The sequence below is a fragment of the Solanum lycopersicum genome, chromosome 11 (assembly GCF_036512215.1).
Source record: "Solanum lycopersicum chromosome 11, SLM_r2.1".
Lineage (NCBI taxonomy): Eukaryota > Viridiplantae > Streptophyta > Magnoliopsida > Solanales > Solanaceae > Solanum > Solanum lycopersicum.
The window spans coordinates 16755641-16772392 of NC_090810.1; the positions used below are offsets into that span (position 1 = coordinate 16755641).

A 16752-nucleotide genomic window follows, 5' to 3' on the forward strand; every position below is an offset into this window, starting at 1 on the left:
CTAAGTGTGGTGAAAATTACACTATTTATTGTGATACATCTAGGGTTGGTTTGTGTTGTGTTCTTATGAAGGGTGGCAACGTGATAGCTTATGCGTCCAGACACTTAAGGTTCATTATAAGAATTATCGCACTCATGACCTGGAGCTGGAAGCTGTGGTGATTGCACTGAAACATTAGAGGCAATACTTGTATGGAGTGCATGTGGATGTCTTCATAGACCACAAAAGTCTCCAATACATGTTCACGCAGAGGGAGTTGAACCTACGTTGGAGGAGATGGTTGGAGTTGTTGAAAGACAATGACATGAATGTCCACTAAAATTCAGGTAAGGCTAAAGTTGTAGCCTGTGTTTTGGGAAGGATGAGGATGGGGAGTATAGACCACTTTGAGGATGATAAGAAGGACTTTGTGAAAGATGTACACCGACTCGCCAGACTGGGATAGCATGAAGAAGAACATTGTTGAATATGTGTCCAAGTGTCCTAATTTTCAACAAGTTAAGGCAAAACATCTTAAGCCTGGTGGTTTTACTCAGGTGATCAATGTTCTAACTATGAAGTGTGAGGCCATTATTATTGACTTCATGGTTGGTCTTCCGAAGACTAGGAGACAGAATGAATCCATATGGGTTATTGTGGATAGGATGACAAATCTTTCGACTTTATCCCTGTGAAGTCTACTGACAAATCCAAGGACTATGCGAGACTCTACATTGATTTGATTGTGAGATGGAATGGCATTCCTTTGTCTATCATTTCAGATATAGTAGCTCAGTTCACTTCACATTTCTGAAGATGCTTCAATAAGAACTTAGGCATGCATGTAAAGCTTAGTACTGCCTTTCATCCTCAGGCAGATGGGCAGGCAAAGTGCACCATTCAAACGTTGGAGGACATGTTGAGAGCATGTGTGATTGACTTCAGAGGTAGTTGGGATGACCATCTACCTTTGATAGAGTTCTTATATAATAACAGTTATCACTCCAGCATTAGAATGGCACCGTTTTAAGCACTGTATGGTAGAAGGTGTAGGTCTCCATTTGGGTGGTTTGAGGTTGGAGAGTAATTCATTTTGGGTCTAGAGATCATTCATGAGGCCTTAGAGAAGGTCATGGTGATTAGGTACATGTTGTCTACAGCTTACAGCCGGCAAATTCTTATACAGACAACAAAAAACGTCCCATAGAGTTTAATATTTGTGACCAGGTCTATTTGAAGATATCACCTATGAATGGGGTGATAAGGTTTGGCAGGAAGGGGAAGTTAAGTCAAAGGTATTTTGGGCCATATGAGATTCTACAGTGTGTAAGTGAGGTGGCCTATGAGATGGCGTTGCCGGTGGATCTATCTTCTGTTCATCTATTCTTTCATGTCTCTATGTTAAAGAAGTGCCTTGGTGATCCGATATCGATTCAGCATGTTAAAGGTTTAGGAGTTGACGAAGACTTGTCCTATGAGGAGGTTCTTTTTTAGATCATAGACCAACATGTAAAGCAGCTAAGAAATAAGGAGATTGCCACAATAAAGGTATCATGGAGGAACCATCTTGTTGAGGGTGATATGTGGGAGACCGAGGCCGAATGAGATCCCGCTACATTCATCTCTTCAGCTCTTGAGGTTATTTCTACTCTTAAGTCTAAGTTTTGTTAACTCCTTCATTCCTGGTTGTTATTGCTTAACTCTATATAATACCAATGTTATGATATGAGTGGTGTCTTTCTAGAATACAAGAAGTGTCATTCAGGGACGAATGTTCCTAAGGGGGGGGGGGATAATTTAACAACCCTAAAAATGGCTATGCTAAGTAATGCTTAATGTGTCTAGAATGTCTACAATTAGACCGGGTTCACACAGATTGATGCGCGTAGAACGAGACCTCTAAACTTTTGCAAGCCAAGCCAACAAATTTGGTGAGTTAGTTGAGCTATAAAAGGTTGGGCCAATCCATGTAGGGCACTCGAATATGAAGATCTACCCGGATGAGTCTTAATCGGACATAAAAAGGGGTAATCTTATGTTTTGAGGTGCTAGGGGAAAATGGTACTTTTCCAGGCTAAGGGTAGTATTTTATTACCGTAAATATTTAATTAATTAATTAATTAATATGTTGGAGGGCCAATTTGGGTATAAAAGCCCTAAATTGGCCCTTTTAGTGAAATCTTGCTCCACCCGTGTTCGAACCTAGGTGGGAGCAATGATTTAATATGATTATTTTATTTTGTGAATTGACTTAATTAATTAATATTTTATTTCTGATTTAAGAAAAAGGAAAAATCAGATTTGTATTTATTAATAAAAAATAAGTAATCCTAATTTGACTAAGTCTCTCCCTAATCTCTTAGTCCTAAGCTAACACACCCACATGTTTCTCACCATCTCTCTCACATGCTCACGCTCAACTCTCTGTAAACAAGAGAACGAATCGAACCAAAAAGTAAAAAAAACATAAAGTTCATCCAGAACATGAACACTCAAACAAGCTTAAAAACAAAAGGTAAAAATCAATTTCTGAACGGATTTTACATGTGGTTTAGGTTGTGAGGCGTTGTCTTAGGTAGGAAGCCCGTTGAATCACTTTTGAAAAACTTTAGGTATGTATTTTCTTCCCTCTTTGTACCTTTCCCACGATAACGTTAAGGCTCAGAATATTCTACTCAAAAAATAGGGGTGTTCCCCGTTGCATATCCCTGTCTCTAGATCCCTTATGATCTTAGGTTGGGTATGCTTGCTTGTAAAATCTAAGGATACTGTTTTTGTGGTCATGATTTCGTTTCAAGTATATGTTCATGATAATGTGTTTATGTTTTGTGTCTTTCGGAAATATGAATGTAGACATGTATGTATGTGTGCAAGATTGTGACCATGACTTAGAGTCTCTGTTTGAGCATGTTAATATCATAAACATAACTCGTTTTTTATGTGCAATTTGATGTTCTTAAAATTGTGATGTTCACGTGGTTGAAATGCAACCAATTCTAGTTAGAACAAATGACCAAATCATACCTCTAACTTGTACTAAGAATCCCGACAAACGTATAAAAAGAGGTGCTCAAATGACTTTAAACTACTGCAAAAAAATGCGTAACAAAGTTCTAGAATCTGGAAATCTGTTACTTATTATTGTTGGAAATTTTTGGCATCTAAACATAAAAAAAAAAAAGGTGAGGTCTCCAGGGATCGAACTCAAGACCTCACTAACACATACCTTAATAAATTAATTAAAAGGGGTGTGTTAAGTGGATCTCAAACTTAGGCTGGGGTTCCAACGACACTCGGAAGAAAAAGGATAAAAAATTATGTTGCGTGGGGTTTCAGTCCCACGACATGGAGGATCCCCCAAGCATGTAATTAAAAAGAAGAGAGGCGCACGGGATTCGAATCTGTGTGCCCTTGGCCGGACTCTTATACTTAAAATGAAATTAAATTAAAGAGAGGAGTGAGATTCAAACCCACGTCCTCTAGGTAGGTGGCGAAGGAGAAGAGAAAGTATAAAAAAAGTGGTTGTGGGGGATCAATCCCACAACCTTGTAACAGTAGGAAAAAGGAGAAACTAAGGAGGGGAAAATTTATTAAGGGAAGAATATGGGGTCATGGGGAATCGATCCCACGCCCCTCAGCAACTGCCGAAATGATAAGTTAAAAGAATAAAAACTTATTAATGTGAGCAATGGTGATCAAACCAGGATCCCAGAGCGGAGTTACATAATAGTTAAAATTTCGGAATGACTAAATGTAGTTCAAGGGATTCGAAACTTTGTTCCCTTGTCCAAATTCTGAATTATCATATGAGTCTTACATGATTAAATATTTGATGAAAGTTGCCTATAAGAATCAAATTGTGGCTTTGGCATACTTACAAGATGGATAAGTCTTGTAACAAGATGCATAAGTCTTGTAACACATAATCTTGAGCATTTTGAATCACTTAAATAAATTTTGAATATATTCTCATGGTTTGTGTATGTGGACTCATAAGTCCAGCATACTTTATAAAGTGAACCTAAATGATTAGACCCCAAAAGAGTTAATCACGAGTGAGAAAAACATTAAAAAGCCAATTACATTGGCATATGATAAAATGAAAACTCACGTAAAACAAAAGGGGTGATTAATTATAAAGGGATAATGTGCTAAGACTAATGGATGTGGTGAGAACATGATAAGAGGAAATTTTGAAACATGAGACCCATCTCAAATGGGCCTAAGTAAATGTTACAAAAACGTACTCGCCTATGACAGTGTAATGTTAATGAAGAGATCAATCTCTATGAACACTTTAATGAAAGTATTAAAAGTTAATGCATACTTAATACTAATGATGAGATGATAAATCATCTAATGACCTATGATGTATGAGGTGAATCTAATGGAATTTTATATTGATCACCGATAGGCTAGCTATGAGTTTCCATTCCTTCTTTGGCGAAGGCAGAGATTCGTGTAATTCTAATGAAATGAGACTGTCCGTCCATATAGGTATGGGTCTCCTTCTAACTCCTAGTCTTTGAACCTATACTACCAATATAGGGTTCTAGTAGGGTTCGACTTCCTATATACGCTAGCATGTTTTTGTTCACTTTGGCTGGTGATTCTACCTCTTTTCTGTATGGGGTTAAACACTAGATTTCATGATGATCACATGATCTATATCAGTTAAAGTTAATGTTCACAAAGAAAGAATGAGGCAAATCTAAGATAATGCACATAATGAAATGAACGATACCAAAGGTTTTAGGATAGGATGATAAAGAGGTGAGCTAGACTTAAGTAATAACACTAGGTTATTTTTTGTCATTGCTTAACGAACTTGATGAAAATCTTAAACTACATCCTAAGTATGGCTAGTGTTTACACTAGCTTACGAACGAATGAAAATGTAGTACGTATGAATAAATGAAGCAGACTCTATGATTGCTAAAGAAGGCTCCCTAGTTGAGGTCCCATATGATGAGCCCTCATTTTGGAAAGTCCTAATTTCAAGTCCATGATTCCAACGTGTCATGGACAATGAAGGAACCATATGGACTATGTGATATGATATGTGCAATATGTTATATGTTGTTTGTAAAAGGATATATATGATGATGCATGTTACTCTCATAGCATGACTTTCCTAATCCGATTTTATCAAGTCTATTGACTTGACTTTCCATAATTCATATCGTTAGGAGAGAGCTCTTCTTATACATGCATGTCCTTGGTGTGTGATTGCATATACCCATACTGAGAACAATTGTTTACAAATCCCATACAACTCTTTAATTTTAGGTGCAGGTGCAGCTGCATGGTAAAACTTATGAATCGATGCTGAAGTTATCTGAACGTGGAGCTTTCATGCATATTTTGTAGGACCTCATGCTTTAAAGGATGCTTACTATTTTATTCTAGCATTAGACGTAGACATTAGCTAGTGGAGTATGTTCCGGTAATGTTTCTTTCGGAGTTATTTTCAGATATTGTATTTGTGCCATTGTGGAAACTCTATATTTTATACAAATATTGATTATGTCTTTCATTTTATTATCTTGATAATAGATTGTTGTTGTGAACACTCATGACTTTATGTAGATTGTGGTATGCGAGTTCAAAAATTATCACAATGAAGTCTAAGTAAACAAAAATTTCAAATTTTCTTCTAAAAATTATCAAGATGACGAAACGATGAGGAATGTAGGCTTGTGCGCAATTTTGAGAGGTGAATGATGCCGGTTTATACTAGGGTGTAGACTCCGGTCATGACAGTATTGAATATAATGAATTTGAGACAATGCTAGACCGTTACGAGTTTTGAGAATTTTAATTGCAAATATCACATTACGAACTGGTAGATCTTTCATACAAATCATACAGGTGAGCATACGCTTAGTAGCTTTTACATTAGCAATGTCCTTTGTCATGACCCATATCGAGCCGCGAGTGGCACCCACACTTATCCTACTATGTTAGCGAACCAATCAATCTAAAACCCCAAATTTCAAATAATAACAGAATATAATGCGGAAGACTTAAAACTCATTAACAAAATAGATTAATAACTTCTAAAAACTCATCAATTACAATCCCCAAAATCTGGAAGTCATCACCACAAGAACATCTATCCTCAAATTCTAAATCTAAGAGTATCTAAGAAGCTAAAATAATTAAAAAGCTAGTCCATGCCGGAACTTCAAGGCATCAAGACATGAAGAAGAAGATCTAGTCCAAGCTAGAAACATTAGCTCACCCTGAAATCTGGTGTGATGAAGACTGGCTAGAGTTGCAGTTTAGTTGAAGACGACGGTACATTTGCTACACTCCACAAATAACAAAGAAAGAAACATACAAGTAGGGGTCAGTACAAACACAAGTACTGAGTAGATATCATCGGCCAACTCAAAATAGAAAACAGTATATATCAGATAATATCATAAAATCAACTGCAATACTCAACAGGTAGCAACAACAAGTACAAGAATCATTGATAAATAACACCAAGTACACCCCTGAGGACTCACGCCTCCATATATACTCATTTGAAAAATAGTTTCATTAAATTGAGTATATTAACATATTTCAAGATTCATTCTCTTTACTATCCTGGTGTCGGAACGTGACACTCCGATCCTCATCATACTATCCTGGTGTCGGAACATGTCACTCTGAACCTCATCATACTATCCTGGTGTCGGAACGTGATACCCGATCCATTAATACTATCCGGGTGTAAGAACGTGACACTCGGATCCTCATCATACTATCCTGGTGTCGGAACGTGACACTCCGATCCTCATCATACTATCCTGGTGTCGGAACATGACACTCCGATCCTCATCATACTATCCTGGTGTCGGAACGTGACACCCTATCCATTAATACTATCCTGGTGCCGAAACGTGACACCCAATCCTCTATTGCTATCCTTGTGCCAGAACGTGACACCCGATCCACTAACCTCATTCTTTTAGTTCATCAAGCCCTCTTTTATACCAAGGCATCATCATTAACAGATAGGTTTCAAGTTTTAGGATTCAATAGCCCAATCATGCTTATTTTATCACAATTATATAATCACATCATGCAAGCACACAATTAAGCATATAGAAGGGTTTACAATACTACCCAATATATATCATTCGCTATTAAGAGTTATCATTCGCTATTAAGAGTTTACTATGGAATAGCATAAACCATAACCTACTTCCACCGAAGAATTGTAATCAAGCAAGCTAATCCTCAAAATCTTTGCTTTCCTCTTCGTTCCTTTTCTTGATCGATCGTTTCTCCCACTCTCTGTTCTTTCTATTTTTCTTATTCAAACCCCTTTTCTTTTACCCTAATTGTCATATAATTAAGTATAAAAGATGACAAAAATAACCCACTAATTAATTCAAGGTTATCTCCTTTAACCCCCAAGCAATTGAATTATTAACATTACAACACTAACATTATAATTATAAGCAGGAATAGTCCAAAACGCCCCTTAAAACATTTAACAGATATCCGACCCAGTCAGGGTCACACAGACTGTGACGGCCCGTCGTGCCTGCGACGGTTCCTCCTGCTACTTCTGTCATAAAGTTCAGAGACTAGATTTCACTAAAGGGTCTGTGACGGTCCGTCATACCCACAACGGTCCGTCCTTCCATGTCGTTGTGAAGTTCAGAGAGTTGTTCTCAGTACCCAAATTTCAGAATTCTAAGTGTTTTGGAACGAGACCCCCTCGACGGTCCGTCGTGCCCATGAGGTCCATCGTGGGATCCGTCGACCAAGATAGTTATTTCCAGAATAAACTCTACTTCTCAAAACAACTAAACAGGTCGTTACAATAGATACCAATTTAATCATCGTTCGTCCTCGAACGATCACAAGAAGAAAAACAAGGGCGAAAAGGAGTACCTGTATCTGAAAACAGGTGTGGGTATCTTTCTTGCATATCAGCTTCTTTCTCCCAAGTGGATTCTTCAACTGATCGATTCTTCCATTGAACTTTGATGGATGCAATCTCCCTGGACCTCTGTTTGCGGACTTCTCTATCTAGAATAGCAACAGGCTCCTCTTCATAAGACAAATTCTCATCAAGCAGAACTGAATCCCAACGAATGATGTAGTTTCCATCCCCATGGTATCTTTTCAACATAGATACATGAAATACCGGATGCACTCCGGATAGTCCTGGGGGCAAGGCTAATTCATAAGCTGCCTCCCCATGCGCTTCAGAACTTCAAATGAGCCAATATACCTTGGACTAAGCTTACCTCGCTTACCAAACCGCATCACCCCTTTCATGGGCGAAACCTTCAGCAAGACTTGGTCACCCTCCATAAACTCCAAGTCTCTAAACTTTCGATCTGCATATTCTTTCTTCCTACTTTGATCCGCTAGAAGCTTTTCTTGAATGTATTTCACCCTATCTAACGATTCCCTCAGAAGATCAGTACCCCAAGGTCTAACCTCAAATGCATCAAACCAACTAATGGGAGATCTACATCTCCTCCCATACAGTGCTTTGAATGGGGCCATATCAATACTTCAACGATAGCTATTGTTGTAACAGAAATCTACTAAGGGTAGGAAGTTATCCCAATGGCCACAAAATTCTATCGCACATGCACGAAGAATATCCTCTAACACGTGAATCGTTCACTCTGACTGACCATCGGTCTGAGGGTGGAACGCCGTACTAAGGTCCAACCTAGTACCCAATTCCGCATGCAATGTTTTCCAAAACTTAGAAGTAAACTGCGTACCTCTATCTGATATGATGGAAAGTGGAACCCCATGGAATCGAACAACTTCCGAGATGTAAAGTTTGGCTAACTTCTCTGCATTGTAAGTCACCTTGACCGGAATAAAGTGAGCCGACTTAGTTCGCCTATCAACAATTATCCAAATCGAGTCATACACACCCGTTGTCTTTGGAAGACCAACCACGAAGTCCATTGCAATTCTCTCCCACTTCCATTCAGGAATAGGAATTCTCTGAAGTGCCCCTCCAAGCCTCTGGTGTTCATACTTTACTTGGTGACAATTCGGGTATTGAGTAACAAACTCAACAACGTCACGATTCATTCTACTCCACCAAAAATGTTGCTTTAGGTCACGATACATCTTGGTTGCACAAGGATGTATGGAATACCTTGAGCTATGAGCCTTTGTAAGAATAGTGTGAATCAAATCATCTGTACGGGGCACACATACCCTTCCCTTAATTCTCAAAACGCCTTCCTTATCGATTTTTGCTTCTTTAGCCTCTCCACGCCATACCTTATCTCGAATCCGAATCAGCTTCTCATCATTAAACTGCTTTCCCTTAATCTTATCAAGAAAGGAAGATCTAGCTTCCACACAAGACATAAATCCTCCCTTCTCATTTACTTCTAGTCTCATAAAGTTATTAGCCAGAGTCTGAAAATCTCTAGACAATGGGCGTCTGGAAAACTGTAAGTGAGCTAGGCTTCCCATGCTCCCTGCTTTTCTACTTAAGGCATTTCCCACTACATTAGCTTTTCCCGGATGGTACAAGAGAGTGATGTCATAGTCTTTCAGTAGTTCCATCCACCTCCTCTATCTCAAATTCAAATCTTTCTGAGTAAAAACATACTGTAGGCTACGATGATCCGTATAGACTTCACACTTAACCCCATATAGATAGTGCCTCCATTGTTTTAGTGCAAACACTACCGTAGAAAACTCCAAATCGTGGGTCGGATAGTTACGCTCATGCACCTTTAATTGCCTCGAAGCATAAGCAATTACATTCTTCTCGTGCATTAGCACTTCACCCAAACCAGAATAGGATGCATCACTATAAACAATATAATTCATACCTTCCACTTGCAAGGTGAGAATTGGTGCAGTAGTCAACAAGGTCTTGAGTTTCTGAAAGTTTTCTTCACACTCGTCCGACCATACAAATGTAACACTTTGCTTAGTAAAATTTGTCAATCGGGAAGCAACAGTGGAAAATCCCTTGACAAATCGACGGTAGTAGCTAGCTAAACCAACAAAGCTCCTCACCTTTGTAACATTAGTGGGTCTTTCCCAACTCTTCACTGCTTCGATATTAGAAGGATCTACCATCACTCCACCCTTAGAAACCACATGCCCCAAGAAGGACAGTGAATCTAGCCAAAACTCACACTTGGCGAATTTGGCATAAAGCTTTTTCTCCCTCAACATTTCCAATTCAATTCTCAAGTGCTCCTCATGTTCTTTCTTGCTCTTTGAGTATACCAGTATATCATCAATGAATATGATGACAAAGAGATCCAGATATGGCTTAAAAATCCCATTCATCAAGCTCATGAAAGCGGCAGGGGCCTTCGTAAGCCCAAAAGACATTACTAAGAACTCAAAATGCCCATACCTGGTCCGAAAAGCAGTCTTGGACACATCCGTTGCTCGTATTTTCAATGGGTGATAACCAGATCCCAAATTGATTTTCGAGAAGGTACAAGCACCTTGTAACTGATCGAACAAATCGTTGATGCGTGGTAGAGGATACTTGTTCTTAACAGTTACCTTATTCAGTTGTCTGTAGTCTATGCACATCCGAAAGCTTCCATCCTTCTTCTTCACAAACAAAACAGGAGCACCCCAAGGGGATGCACTTGGTCTAATGAAGCCTTTGCTCAACAACTCTTGAAGTTTGGCCTTTAACTCGCTTAACTCAGCGGGAGCCATTCTATAAGGGGGTATACAAATGGGGCGAGTTCCCGGTTCAAGATCAATGCAGAAGTCAATATCTCTATCCGGTGGCATACCATGAAGGTCTGCAGGAAACACATCTAGAAAGGCACGGACTATCGAAACCGACTCAATTGAAGGTACTTGGGTAGTATCATCCCTGAGGTGTGCCTTGAAAGCTAAACACCCTTTACTAACCATTCTGTTAGCACGAAGAAAGGAGATGATACGAACTGGAGTGGAACTGTAGTCACCTTCCCACACTAATGGATCTGTCCCAGGCTTGGCCAATGTCACAGTTTTGGCATTACAGTCTACGATTGCAAAGTTTGGAGAAAGCCAAGTCATACCCAGAATTACATCGAAATCAACCATTTCTAAGATGACCAAGTCTATATGAGTATTGCTCCCCACAAACGGTACAAGACAAGACCTATACACCTTTTCAACTATCACAGACTCACCCACCGAAGTAGAAACACGAATAGGCATGTCAAGCAATTCACAAGGTAAATTAAGACCAGTAGCAAATGAGGAAGATACATATGAAAATGTAGAGCCAGGATCAAATAATACAGAAGCCATGCAATCACAAACCAAAAGATTACCTGTGATAACAACATCAGATGTCTCTGCTTCAGACCACCCGGGGAAAGCGTAACAATAGGCCCTATCACCTGTCTGCCCGTTGCCCCTACCATGTTGTGCTGTAGTGGCTCCAGTCTGCCCGTCACCCCGGCCATTTTGGTGACCACCATTACCTCAACCACCACATCCTCCGGAATGACGGCCTCTTCCATGAACACCTCTACCTCTAACTATTGGAGGTCTGTAACTCTGTTTTGGACAATACCTCTTAATGTGTCCAGTCTCCCCACATCCATAACACTCTTTGGATTCAAGCATAGGTCTCTGTGAGAATGACGAAGCCTGGGGGTAACCTCCAAACTCAGAGAAGTGTTGACCGGTCTGCGGTGGAGCCCCAACTACAGCCTGCAGTAAATACTGAATAGGTCGGGCTGGATAACCTCCTGAACCCTGTCCTCTGGAGTAAGAACCATTAAACTCACCTCCTTTACGAAACCTTTTTGATGTCTATGCCATGGTGAAGTCATCTAGCTTCACTCCCTCCACCTCTATCACGAAGTCTACCACTTCCTAAAAGGATTTCGCTGTAGCCGCTACCTGTAAGGCTGAAATCCGCAACTCTGACCTCAACCCCTTCACAAAACGGCGAATCCGCTCTTGTGGACAGAAACAAAGCTGGGTGGCATACCTTGATAATGCAGGAAATGTAGCCTCGTATGCAGTAACCGACATCCTACCTTGCTCTAGGCTCAAGAACTCATCCCTCCTCCTATCCCTCAAGCTCCGGGGGATACACTTCTCCATAAATAAGCTAGAGAATGACGCCCAAGTCATAGGTGGTGCCTGTGCGGGTTGACACTCAACATGTGACCGCCACCACATTTTGGCATTTCCCTGGAACTAATAGGTTACAAACTCAACGCCAAATCGTTCCACTATGCCCATTTTATGTAGTAACTCATGACAGTCAGCTAGAAAATCGTAGGCATCCTCAGATTCAGCACCCTTGAAGACTGGAGGATTCAATTTCAAGAACTTACTGAAAAGTTCATGCTGATCACTTGTCATTCTAGGCCCTGTAGTCAACCGAGGAAACGTGCCTATTTCCAATGAGGCATCCATGCGGGGAGCCACAGTAGCTGCATGTTGTACCTCTGGAATCTGAGGTGCTGGTGCAGAAACACTGGAGGTGTCTGGCCTTGATCAGATAACCCGCTAACATAAGCAAGAACCTGATTGATCATCTCTAGGGTAGGTTGGGGTGGAAATTCCTCATTCTGCACTTGCTCATTTTCCCCGTCCTCACCCTCTCTTACCACTTCCTCAGTCGGTGTTGGAGTCACCGCCCTAGTACCAGATGGGCTAGGTGCTTCTCCTCTTCCTCTAGAGGACGTTCTCCCGCGACCTCTTCCACGGCCTCTTGCCACTACTCCTCTTCGAGCTACAGCCCCAGTGGCTGGCTTAGACGCATCTTCTCTTGCCAGTGTCGGTGTTGGTGCAGTTGTTGCTCTAGTTCTAACCATCTGTGAAATAGAGTGAAGATGGTCGAATACCAACTTGTATCACCTACATACCAATTGGATCCAAGTAATAGCATGAAAGAAAGAAAGAATGGAATTTTCCTAAAGTCCTATAGCCTCCCAAAGAAAAGTAAAGGCGTCCCCCTACCGTTCCTTAAGACTCTACTAGACTCGTTCTTGTGTGATGAGACCAACGAACCTAATGCTCTAATATCAAATTTGTCACGACCAAAATCGAACCGCGGGTGGCACCCACACTTATCCTACTATGTGAGCGAACCAATCAATCTAAAACCCCACGTTTCAACCATAATAACAGAATATAATGCGAAAGACTTAAAACTCATTAACAAAATAGATTAATAACTTCTCAAAACTCATCAATTACTATCCCCAAAATCTGGAAGTCATCAGCACAAGAATATCTATCCTCAAATTCTAAATCTAAGAGTATCTAAGAAGCTAAAATAATTAAAAAGCTAGTCCATGCCGGAACTTCAAGGCATCAAGACATGAAGAAGAAGATCCAGTCCAAGCTAGAAGCATTAGCTCACCCTGAAATCGGGTGTGATGAAGACTGGCTAGAGTTGCGGTTGAGTTGAAGACGACTGTACGTTTGATGCACTCCACAAATAACAAAGAAAGAAATATACAAGTAGGGGTCAGTACAAACACAAGTACTGAGTAGATATCATCGGCCAACTCAAAATAGAGAACAATATATATCAGATAATATCATAAAATCAACTACAATACTCAACAGGTAGCAATAACAAGTACAAGAAACATTGATAAATAACGCCAAGTACACCCATGAGGACTCAACCCTCCGTACCATACTCATTTGGGAAATAGATTCATTAAATTGAGTATATTAACATATTTCAAGATTCATTCTCTTTACTATCCTGGTGTCGGAACGTGACACTCCGATCCTCATCATACTATCCTGGTGTCGGAACGTGATACTCCGATACTTATCATACTATCCTAGTGTCGGAACATGACACCCGATCCATTAATACTAACCTGGTGTCGGAACGTGACACTCCGATCCTCATAATACTATCCTGGTGTCGGAACGTGACACTCCGATCCTCATAATACTATCCTTATGTCGGAACGTGACACTCCGATCCTCATTATACTATCCTTGTGTCGGAACGTGACACCTGATCCATTAATACTATCCTGGTGCTAGAACGTGACAGCCGATCCTCTATTACTATCCTTGTGCCGGAACGTGACACCCGATCCACTAATCTCATTCTTTTAGTTCATCAAGTCTTCTTTTATACCAAGGCATCATCATTAACAGAGAGGTTTCAAGTTTTAGGATTCAATAGCACCATCATGCTTATCTTATCACAATTATATAATCACATCATGCAAGCACACAATTAAGCATATAGAAGGGTTTACAATACTACCCAATACATAACATTCGCTATTAAGAGTTTACTATGGAATAGCATAAACCATAACCTACCTCCACCGAAGAATTGTGATCAAGCAAGCTAATCCTGAAAATCTTTGCTTTCCTCTTCGTTCCTCTTCTTGATCGATCGTTTATCCCTCTCTCTGTTCTTTCTATTTTTCTTATTCAAACCCTTTTTCTTTTACCCTAATTGTCATATAATTAAGTATAAATGATGACAAAAATAACCCACTAATTAATTCAAGGTTATCTCCTTTAACCCCCAAGCAATTGAATTATTAACATTAAACCACTAACTTTATAATTATAAGCAGGAATAGTTCAAAACGCCCCTTAAAAAATTTAACAGATATCCGACCCAGTCAGGGTCACGCAGACTGTGACGGCCCATCGTGCCTGCGACGGTGCGTCCTGCTGCTTCAGTCACAAAGTTTAGAGACTAGATTTCACTAAAGGGTCTGTGACTGTCCGTCGTGCCCACGACGGTTCGTCCTGCCATGTCGTCGCGAAATTCAGAGAGTTGTTCTCAGTACCCAAATTTCAGAATTCTAAGTGTTTTGGAACGAGACCCCCTCGACGGTCCGTCGTGCCCATGACGGTCCGTCGTGGGATCCGTCGACCCAGACAGTTATTTCCAGAATAAACTCTACTGCTCAAAACGACTAAACAGGTCGTTACATCCTTAATCATTATCAGCATGTAATCCACATATAGGCATACATTGATTTCTTGATTTGGAGTCTTTAATGTAAACACATTTATTGCTTTCATTTATATTAAATCCATTTGACAACATGGTTTGATCAAACTTTGCATGTCATTGCTTCGGTGCTTGTTTTAGTCCATAGAGTGAATAAATAAGTTTGCACACTTTCTTTTCTTTACCAAAAGCTACAAAACCCTCAGGCTGATCCATGTAAATTTCTTCTTCCAGCCCTCCATTTAAGAAGAAAATTTTCAAAACCATTTGATTGATTTCAAGACCGTATACTATAGCTATGGTAATTAACATCCGAATTGATGTAATCCTAGTCACTGGAGAGCATGTGTCAAACTAATCAAGACATTCCTTTTACCTAAAGCCTTTGACAAAAAGTCTTCCTTTATATTTTCAAATAGTTCCATCATCTTTCACCTTTGTTTTAAAGATCCATTTTGAACCCAAGCGTTTGTTTTATGGAGGAAGATCAACAACCTCCCTAGTATAATTGCTTAGGATTGATTCAATTTCACTAATCAAAGTCTCCTTCTAATAAGTTGAGTCGCTAGACAAAAGCACTAGAAACAATCACTTGTCTTAGGACATATTATTACCTTCTTAGGTATAGGAATTTGGACTTTAGATAGAGATCCCCTCACTACTAAATATTTCAAGTTGGGTTTTCTACCATTCCATTTTTCATATAGAATAACATTGTCTTCGAGTGAGACGCTCTATTGAGTATTCAATTTGTTTCAAGGATAGCTTCCCCCCCAAAAGTACTGTGATAAACCTGAACTTATAAGTTATGCATTCATCATTTCATTTGAAGTTCGATTTTCCCTTTATGTAATCCATTAGATTCAGGAGTGTACGTAGCAGTTTTTTGATGAATTATTCTATTTTCTAAACATATTTCTTCAAAGGGAGATTTATATTCTCCGACTCTATCATTCTTATCATTTTGATCTTTTTGTCCAACTTATTTTCAACTTCAGTTTTATATTGTCTAAATGCATCTATTGCTTCATCCTTACCATTTAGCAAATAGACATAACAACATCTAGTGCAATTCTCAAAAAAAAGTTATGAAATACTTTTTCCCACCACGTCAAGTGTTGAATTTATGTGACAAATATCAATGTGAATAAGTTCTAAAGGATTTGAATTCCTTTCAACAGATTGATTAGGTTGCTTAGCATACTTTGATTAACCGAAAATTTGACATTTTGATTTAGTTCACTCAAAATTTTGCAAAACATTTGAGTTAATATGTTTTCTCAAGGTTTTGTTATTAATTTCTCCCAAATGTTCATGCCATAAACATTTAGACTGAAACAAGTAAGAAGAAGCATAATTTTTATTTATATAAATTGCAATTACATTGAGTTTGAAAACGTCATCACTGAGGTATCCTTTTCCTACATACATATCATTCTTACTTACTACAACTTTATCATAATCAAATACACATTTGAATCTATTATTATTGAGAACAAGAATTGAAACTAATTTTTTTTTAAATTCTAGAAAATAAGATACCTTGTTCAATGTCACCACCTTGGCTGATGTCATCTTTAATAGGACCTTGTGAGTTCTTTCCACCATTTTAACATTGGGTATGCCATAAACAACTTCTCATTTGTAGGTGCTAGAGTATATGATGAAAATAATTCTTTGTTGGCACTATGATATACCGTGGTGTCACAGTATTTTTAATGCTTTGTCCTTAAGTTTAGTTAGTGTCCAAAAGTATTTTTGTATTGATTTTTATGTAAGTTTTTCTTTATTTTCTGGAAATATGTCTAAAGATGAAAGCGGAAGTTTTTAAGCAAGAAATA

At 39.2% G+C, this 16752-nt stretch overlaps 2 protein-coding genes across 2 annotated transcripts; one reads left to right on the forward strand and one right to left on the reverse strand.

The window, feature by feature from the left end:
* The first annotated feature begins 416 nt into the window (after window positions 1-416).
* On the forward strand, window positions 417-1473 carry LOC138339278 (uncharacterized). Its single transcript, XM_069290866.1, has 5 exons — window positions 417-536; window positions 644-766; window positions 854-926; window positions 976-1054; window positions 1140-1473. Exons 1-5 carry the CDS (start codon window positions 417-419, stop codon window positions 1471-1473), a joined length of 729 nt encoding a protein of 242 aa, XP_069146967.1.
* Window positions 1474-7816: 6343 nt separating this feature from the next.
* Window positions 7817-8499, reverse strand: LOC138339279 (uncharacterized). The gene is made up of 2 exons (XM_069290867.1): window positions 8295-8499; window positions 7817-8064 (listed from the first exon to the last, which is right to left on the reverse strand). Exons 1-2 carry the CDS (start codon window positions 8497-8499, stop codon window positions 7817-7819), a joined length of 453 nt encoding a protein of 150 aa, XP_069146968.1.
* Between the last annotated feature and the right edge of the window lie 8253 nt (window positions 8500-16752).

Coding starts and splice junctions, on each gene's coding strand:
- LOC138339278 (XM_069290866.1), top strand. CDS start 417: ATGTACACCGACTCGCCAGACTGGGATAGCATGAAGAAGAACATTGTT. Junction 767..853: donor TGTCTATCATTTCAGATATA/GTAGCTCAGTTC, acceptor TTTCATCCTCAG/GCAGATGGGCAGGCAAAGTG. Junction 1,055..1,139: donor CTCCATTTGGGTGGTTTGAG/GTTGGAGAGTAA, acceptor TGTTGTCTACAG/CTTACAGCCGGCAAATTCTT.
- LOC138339279 (XM_069290867.1), bottom strand. CDS start 8,499: ATGGCCCCATTCAAAGCACTGTATGGGAGGAGATGTAGATCTCCCATT. Junction 8,065..8,294: donor AGACTTGGAGTTTATGGAGG/GTGACCAAGTCT, acceptor GTTGGGATTCAG/TTCTGCTTGATGAGAATTTG.